Source organism: Fulmarus glacialis, unplaced genomic scaffold (assembly GCF_000690835.1).
Source record: "Fulmarus glacialis isolate BGI_N327 unplaced genomic scaffold, ASM69083v1 scaffold6547, whole genome shotgun sequence".
Classification (NCBI taxonomy): Eukaryota; Metazoa; Chordata; class Aves; order Procellariiformes; family Procellariidae; genus Fulmarus; species Fulmarus glacialis.
The window spans coordinates 17,029-25,874 of NW_009223713.1; the positions used below are offsets into that span (position 1 = coordinate 17,029).

General features: G+C 43.5%; 1 protein-coding gene across 1 annotated transcript in view; it reads left to right on the forward strand.

Moving 5' to 3' along the window:
* DHTKD1 (dehydrogenase E1 and transketolase domain containing 1) overlaps window positions 1-3,665 on the forward strand; it is a gene marked incomplete at its 5' end in the record, with an annotated part of 20,265 nt that extends 16,600 nt beyond the window's left edge. Inside the window, 5 exons of the mRNA XM_009581885.1 lie at window positions 124-288; window positions 679-761; window positions 1,879-2,048; window positions 2,567-2,652; window positions 3,128-3,665. Of these exons, the coding sequence (XP_009580180.1) occupies window positions 124-288; window positions 679-761; window positions 1,879-2,048; window positions 2,567-2,652; window positions 3,128-3,229 (606 nt within the window). The remainder of the gene's footprint in view (window positions 1-123; window positions 289-678; window positions 762-1,878; window positions 2,049-2,566; window positions 2,653-3,127) is intronic.
* Window positions 3,666-8,846: the final 5,181 nt, after the last annotated feature.

Genomic DNA, 8,846 nt, shown 5'->3' on the forward strand with positions numbered 1-8,846 from the left:
GGTTAAACCACGACATATTATTATACTATAAGTCAGCATGCCTTATGTGCCTGTATTCTCTCTTGCATATTTGGCTCACTACTTGCTTCTTGATATGGTATTGCCTATGTTCCCCTTATGCAGATGTGTGACAGCTCAGAAGAGGGAGTTGATGGGGACCAGGTGAACATGTCAGTTGTGCATCCGACCACCCCAGCACAGTATTTCCATTTACTCCGGCGACAAATGGTCCGAAACTTCAGGAAACCTCTCATTGTTGCTTCTCCCAAAGTGTTACTCAGGCTCCCTGTAAGATGAAAAACTTTCTTTTCCTTTTTCTTTTTTTTCCTTCCTCCTCTTCCCTCTCTTCTGTGTTCTCTTCCCCTTTCTCTTTGTTCTTTTCTTCCTCTGTGTTCTCGTCTCTCTGTTTTGGGGTCAAATCAATGGGATTTTGCCTGTATGGGGCAGGATAGGTTGAGGATTAAAGCTAGGTGGAGGTGAGCTAGAAGTAGGATTGATTCTAGGTCTGGTGGTGTTCTTGGGAATCTTATCACCCCACCTTTCATCGGCGGGATGGGAGGGAGAGGGAGAGTTGTGTCTTTTGCACTTACCAAAACCCTGTCTCGGTATCCTCTCCCGAACTCTGGCCTGAGGGAAAAGGCAGCAAGATTTGGTAACTTCCAACTCTCCCCCATGTAGGCCGCTGTATCAAGTTTTGAAGAAATGGCCCCAAGGACAACATTCAAGCCTGTCATTGGTGACTCCTCAGTAGATCCTAAAAGGTAGGTCTACTTTCTTAGAGGAGAAGCTCAGAAAGGATGTCCTGTCCCTTTCTCCTACATACCAGCTCAAGTTTGAGGTGATATGAAAGAGGTGACTTTGGGGGGAAAATACTGTTTTATGGTGGGTGACTTAGTTTTACTTGTTTCTCTCCTTTTCTTCTGCTTACTTGTTGGTAGTTACCATATCTGTCTGCATAATAGTAAAGTGCTCAGGCTTTCAGCCCTTGCCCCTTCAGGGAGGTTGTGACCATAGTTACTAATCTGATGGCCGCTATTCTGCACCATGCCCATTAGCTAACAGTCACTGGGAGCAGCTGTTGTGTGAAGAGATGCAGAATTTTTGTTCTGGTGTTGGAACACCTGGGCTGATGAAGTGAAGTTAGGGCAATAATAAATTGTGTGTGTATATCTCCCTCCCTTCAGATATTACAGAGAATCCTGTTCACAATGGCTAATTCTGGCCTTCATTTTTTTCCCTCCTGAGGGTCTTATCTGGTCCTTGTCACAGTAGTACTCGAGTCTGACAGCATCCCTGATGTTTGCATCCTCACCCACAATCAAGAGGCTGGAAGTATCTTAGCATCTTGTTGTTTTTAAGTGGAATGGTGAGGCGCAAAGGGTGAGGTTTGTCTCCTTGCCTTTGTCCAGTAAGGTTAGGCAGCCAAGACCTCTCTGATTGCTGGAGGGTATTGCGTATCTCCAGCAGGCAGTTCCTCTTTGGCATGGGAGAGCATTGTCCTCTGGAGGTACTTTTCTCCCTCTCTGGTTTATTCTCTACGGAGCGCGCATAGATGACTAGCTTTGACTAGGTGTTTAATTTTTAGATAGTTAAAGCTAAGACAGATGAATCCCATTATAAGATAACTTGCCCAGGATTACTGAAGAAGCAGGACCTCTGGGCTCTGGCATACTGTGCCCAAAGGCTAGTTTGCCAACTGTTGAAGGGGAGTGGGAGGGAAGGGAAGGCAAAGAAGAGAAAAGATGGTCTAGGGTAGCAATTTAGCTGCATAAAGTTGTCTTTAAAGTTTGGCTGGTTATTTTTGTTGAAAGCGTGAAATGACTGTGCATAGAGTTTCTGTAAAACACTAAACTTGGAAACATTCCTATTTTTCTTTAGTGTCACCCAAGTAGTGCTCTGTTCCGGTAAACATTACTATGCTTTGGTGAAGCAAAGAGAGACACTAGGAGAGAAACAGCACAACACAGCAATTCTGAGACTTGAAGAACTGTGTCCTTTCCCTCTGGAAGCTCTACAGCAAGAGTTGAGCAAATACAGCCGTGCGAAAGGTCAGCCAGATTTTTACCTTTGTGTTTCTAGACTCTTTGAAGTACTGAACTAAATCTGTTGCCTGTCTTTTAGGATGAAGAGTTGTAGTGGCTTTTTCCTCTTTGCTCTCCCCCCCATACATCTAGTGTTTCTGGAGTGGGATAATACAAATGTTTACCACTTGTGCTAAAAGAACTTGTCTCTCTGCTATTGTTAGCTTGCATAAAGCACTACTGAAAATCGGAGTGAACCATTTGGGGCATTTTTTGCATTGGTCTTTGCAGTCCAGTCCTTTAAGTAGCTTTTGAAAACGGCAGTAGAAAAGCAGAATATACCCACAGTATACCCTAATGGTGGACATACTTTTGGTTTGACTTCTGCAAGCTGTGATCTGCAAGGGAATTCAATCTGGTAAGCCTTCATTTCAAAGATAGTGCCAAGACAAAAAAGGCAGAGGTGCTACAAAAGAAAAAACTTTTTCTTGAGCTTTGAAAAGATAAATATGTGCATTTGTAATGTACCCTTATCCTTCCTTTAGTCTTCATCTGGAGTCAGGAAGAACCACAGAACATGGGTCCATGGTCCTTTGTGTCACCACGGTTTGAAAAGCAGCTGGGCGTTAAGGTAAGACGTCCCCATGGTGTTTTAGTCTTTAAAATGAAGTTTAAAGTTCTCCTTGTATGCAAAATTCTGTGGTGCTTACACAAAAAACTAATCCTGATGCCTAAACCAAATATATGTTCTAATTTAAGATACTTACGCTTTTTATAGCACCATTTAGTGGTGATGAGAAGGACTGGAGCTTTCTTTTACCAGATGTTTAGTCTAAGTAGACAGGATGATGAAAGATCCCGGGTAGGAAACAACATGCTTGAAGTGAGTAGGAAGAGAATCCAAAGCTGCTGTTTGCTCTGGCAGATCGTGCGCTATAATGTTCTTGGAGCCATGGTCTTCGGGAGGTGGAGGATAACTTCCTGCATTACTTCCAGCTGGGACTGCCCAGTGTCTGACAGTAGATATCACCATGGCATCAGAGGACCTCAGGATGCGATCCTATGCTTGTGCTTCATTAATCATTTCCTCCTGACTCAAATTTCAGCTCCGTCTTGTGAGTAGACCTCCTTTACCAGCCCCAGCAGTTGGCATTGGAACCCTACACCACCAGCAGCAGGAAGACATTCTCACCAACACATTTATCTAAGTTTTCAACGGATGGACTGCTCCTGCTGTCAGTCATATTTGGTGCCTCCTCCTATGAAGAAGAACAAAAGCCAGACCCTTAAGACTCTTAGTTCTCCAAAATGGGAAAAAAGAATGGAACAAGTTCTGTAATGATGAAGCAATTTTTTCATGTAGGGGAATACCTAAAGGTGAGAGGTGATGCCTGTCACCCTAGATACTTCTTATTCTCTTGTAGTATTTTCTACAAAACATCTTTTTAAAGTTAAAAAAAAAAAAATCCAGTCCAGGGGGCAGATTGGTGAGGTGGCTATAAAATACCTTGTATCACATTGCTTATCTGCACTTGACAGTTCCCTGGGATGGTGCGTGTGTGGAAACAGTTTCTGTTTCCACAGAAGTGTTAGTGCTGTTTGGTTGAATAAATGCGTCCCCGTGCCTGGGAATGAGCCATTTCTATAGCAGTGTGTTGTGGATTTTCTCATTTCTTTTCCTATGGGCCAGGAATGAAATCTGTTGCAGCTGTTGGTGCTGTTCTCAATGCATGAGTTGTTAAAGCAGGATTCCTGGGGGGTACCTTGCAGGGTGGCTCCTGAAGGCTTTAGGCACCACTGTTTCTCTCGCCCGGAGAACCAGTGCTTTCTCAACAAGCTTGCAGGGTGGAAGGCATGCTGCAGGGATCATGCCATGTTTTAGAACCATATTTTGTAGAGGCCCAACCAGTTTCTAGAGGCTATCCTGAAGGGTAACACTACCTCCTACCTGTGAAATTCTTCTCAGTGTCGTTCTTCTGGTTTGTTGGTTTGTTTTTTTTTTTTTGTAACCTCAAGATTGTACTGTTGAATTGGTCCATTGGTTTAGTCTTCTGTGTTGACAAGGAACTTCTCACTAGTAAAGCCAAAGGGAAGGGCATTTAAGAAACCATCCCCTTTCCAGTCCCAGGCTGCTGTGCTGTTTCACCAGTTCTCATGAATGTGGCCTGTTTTCGAGGGCTTACTTCTGCTCAGTTTCTTCCTTCAGCAGTCCTTAGTTCCCACACAAAATCTTGATCATGCTGGAAGAAGGCTGAAGTTGTGACCAAGTAAGAGCAACAGAGCAGAGTCCAAAACTGTGGCAAGCTAAACAGAAAAGTGCAATAAGGCAGACTGCAGAGAGTTTGAGGGACAACTTGTTGAAAGGTGTAATAGTGTGGCCTCTTTCAAATACACCAGAAGCTGGAAGGGCGAGAAGCAAGAAAATTAGGAGGTTGAAGTGGCTCATCAAAAAAATCTGCTGTAGCAAAGAAACCCAAACATCATGACTTTTTTTGGTTTTGTTTTTTCGTTGGGGGGGTCCTCATCTAGAGGCTTGTTGGGAGGTTCCTGAGCAAAAACTCTTCTTTGCAGTGCAGATATCGCAGACTTTGTCTTGAAAAGATGTGTTAATAAAACAGGTTATAGAAGAAATCAGTGAAAGGAAGAGAGAAAGAGAGGCAACTGACAGAACGGGAGGGTAATCAGCCAGGTTTTCTGAAGGAGCTCAAACAGATACATGTATTCAAGCCATTTGAAGAAGTTCCCAAAATGCACCTTTGCTTCAACAACAAGACAACATGAGCAGGAGAGGACAGTGACTAAAAGGAGTTCAGCTTTAGCCCTCACAAGCAAGGAGCGACCACGGGTCTTCCCCTTCTCGCAGCTTCTCCTGAGGGCTCTGAGAGGGCTTCTCCTGAACCCCATCTTCTCCTTCCACCAAGTACAATTCTTCTTCCCTCCACAGTATATGGGAGCTATGCGTCCATTTAGAGGACTAGTGTAAGTGTCAGCTAGAGCTCCACAAGGGATCTGTTAGGGCTCCTTAAAGGCTCTGTTACACCACTGCTCTTTCCCTTCTGCTTGTGTGGAAAAAAAATCTTTCCCTTCTGCTTGTGTGACTTTTTCAACTTAAAAGTGTTTGGAAGAAATGTAAAAAAAAAAAAACCCCTTTGCCTGCTTGTTCCCCAACTGCCCTCCGCTCCCAAATGCAGAGACATTTGTGTAGCCAAATGCTCTGTACCCCAGCAGTCAGCATCCAGCTCCTGGCCCCGCAGCTCCCTGAGGGAAGGTTTCAGCGCAGCTGTCATCTGGGGACAGGAAAGAAATCAGTCTTAATGGGGAAGCAAAGGACAAATGACCAAAACATTGAGGTTAAGCACGAGAATAAAGCCAGATGGCAGGGCGAGGTAAAAGCTGCCCAGGCAGACCCCAGTGTTGACTGCCCTCCTGCTACCCCACGGCAGCTCCCATCACCAAAGGATTTTTCCAGCATTTTCTGTTTTCCGGTCTAGTTGTCATTGTGAAGTTGGTACCCCCCTTCTCCTCTCAAAATTATCTGGGGGAGCATGCTTGGATAAACCAGACCTACCACAAGCCAAAGTCCTTTTTGAAAAGAAACAAGTGTGGTTTAACTAAATCCAGCACTTCCAGATGGAAAGTCCTGATAGGTGAGGAAAGGTGCGCATTCACCTGGGGAAACAGCTCCCAAAGGCATCTCTGAAGCATACTTTGTTATTTTACCCTAATTAATTCACTCATTAACTCTATATGACCCAGAAGTAACCTCTGTAATCCCTGTTCTGTAATCTGTTTCACATGACTTCTTTAGCCCATCCATCACAGTGACATGAAATCATGCTTGCTCTAGCAAACTTTACAACTTTTTATGCATTCTGAATAGCTTTATCTAATCAAGACATACTCCGGTTTAAACTTCTGCTCTGAGATTTCCGAGAATTTCTTGCCATAGTCCCTGGGCAGTAGACTCTTCCAGGTTGGAATTGCCTTTCCTGAGAACAGCTGGAGCTCCGCCTGTCCTTTATTTCATGCTGGTTTTAACCATGAATATTATCTAATAACAGCAGCTGTTCTTTCACAGGGATATAGTTATATTTTGTTTGGACGTAATACTTGGCATGTATACTTCAGTTTGTTAGACACTTTGCCTGAACAGGCACTTGTGTTGTGCTTGGTACTTCTTGTACAATTTATCTCCTGCTGGAGCTGTTCTTTATTTAATATATTTAATAAAGGAGCCTGTCCTTTATTTCATGCTGGTTTTAACCATGAATATTATCTAATAACAGCAGCTGTTCTTTCACAGGGATATAGTTATATTTTGTTTGGACGTAATACTTGGCATGTATACTTCAGTTTGTTAGACACTTTGCCTGAACAGGCACTTGTGTTGTGCTTGGTACTTCTTGTACAATTTATCTCCTGATGCTCTGCTCACAAAGAACCTCTGCACTGGTAACTAGAAAAAGGAGGCTGAAGAGTAACATTGCTTTGGCTGCAGCTGTAGCTGAGGAACTTGTAGAGCACAATCATCAGCCTTGACTCCAAGCTGATGAATACATAAACCCACACTTTTTTCCTTTGACAATACGCACAAGGGAAGAACAGGCCCAGTATGTTGAGTTTCACATGGCCTGAGCCTGACCTTGCTGTGCACTGCTCTCACACAGGCTGTGCAGGTTTGGTTATCTAACCAAGTAAAGGATGCTCGAGTGTTCAGAGCCTGTTTTATCCTGTTCGTGGGAGACACAGCGATTTCTGTAGTGCTGCTCTGCCAAATGCCCCAGTCTAGTGTTGCTGTGCCGTGGAGCCCCCCAGGGATGCTGGGGTAAGGAAGGGAGACTTCAGTGCGGCTCTCCTCGGTGTTGCTGATGCAGATTGCCTGCAGAACACTGCTCTTCCATGATGGCTAACAGCTGCCAGGAGCAAGACAAAGCACTTGCTGAGTTAGGGGTTAACGCTGTTTCTCCCACCAATTTTGGATGCACACGAGGCTGTTTTCAGCCTGTGTGCCATGCGCTGCTCTGCATGCAGACTTGGCTCTTCCTGCATGAGTGCTGGATTCCTTTTGCAAAAAAGCATTTCGGAAAAGAGAAGCAGAAATTGCGAAAGCCCCAGATGAGAGTGCTGCTTGAGAACGGGAGTGTGCAGGAAACTTAATTCAGGAAAGCACCAGATGAAGTGGTATACAAGGTGGGCAAGTGGGTAACCAAGCAGGTCCTAATCCTTGGACAGGAGAATTTTGTGGGTCATTAAAACAAGGAGTGAAGCTTTATATGCTGTTAGATAGCAAAAATGCTAACTAGAAAGAGAGGAAGTGCTATGGCACTTGTGCATTGTGGCGTGTGGGCTGAGATGCAGAGGTAATGACAGAAGTTATGGATGGATGTTCAGGATTTTCAGAGGGAAGTGCAAGACTGGAAGAAAAAAAGTAAAGACGTTGAAGGAATGAGATGTTAGGTTGAGCAGTTCATTAAAGACAGCAGTAACTCTTGGTGACAGGAAGAAAACACATCAGGAAAACAAATATTTTAAAACAAGTATTTTAGTAAAGGTGATGTTATTTTAGATTTTAAAAAGAATCTAGCCTGAATTTTGAGGTGCAAGGTTTTGAACACAGTAGTATTCATTCGGAATGAGCAAAGAAAACAATACTGCATTTTGATGTTTTTACTTCGGTCACTGGGATCCCATTCGTAGGTGACTCAGTAACATTTCTTCAGCACACCTGGAGTGGTGCATCTGTGTTAGTACAGACTGAAGAAACCTCTTGTTTATCAATCGGCAAAACATGGGCCAGTGACTTACAGATGGGAATGTTTGCTGTGAGCAAGCGAGCTAACGAGACCTGTAATTTAAGGAACTTTTAAGATAAATATGGCTAAAAATCTGAACAAAGGGTAATTACAAGAAACTTCCTGAGGCTTAGCTATTAACCCAGCTATTAATTTGTAGATTATAATCTACAAGTGAGATGCTAGGCCAATTAATTATGGGCATTTGTCAGACTATTCAGGAAACTATAGGCGAAAATAACTGCCACAGGGTAACTCATTAGTATTTGTAAAATTGACTATATAAACTGGAAGAAAAAGCTTTTCTCCGTGATTTCAGATGAGGGAGGCTATTGAACAAAATTCGTTAAAGATACTGTAGCAAGGTCTTGGTTAAGAGGATTTCTTCTCAGGGAATGCAGAATAAAATCCAATATTCAAGGTTGGGGAGGCACGCGTCTCATATTCTTTCTTGCTAACTTCACCTAAAACATGAAGAATACAAGCCTATGCATAGGATGAGTTACTCAAAAAGAATAAATATTATTTTAAATGATCATATATAAATCCTGCAATAAATTCTGATAACCCTCATTTTACAGACCATTGCCTAGTATAACTGAGAGCTCTGAAGAAGGTATGATACCTGTTTTGATGATACCCATTCCCAGTCAGTCTCCGTTGTCGGGTTCACTTCACCCACAGACCTGTGATTTTATCAAATTATCAGATTACCTGTGAAATTATCACTCCTCAGTATGGGTGGATTGGGGTACTAGTAAAACACACCGGTGCCAAAGCACTAAATCTGTGCTCTTCCAATCGATACTACTGTGTCAACAGTAAGGAAACCTATTCAAAACCCCTGAGGACTAATAAGATCCGAGAACGGCTGCGATTCAGAGTGAGGAGGAAATATTTTCCTCCTTCCACACAAGCCAAAACGAAATCAAAGAATGAGTTTTGCCGGTGTGGAGGGTGCTGTTCCCGCCCATCTTCCCTGAAGGCGTCGCTGAGGCGGTGCTGTGCCTGCCCATGGGCGGGAACAGCCCCC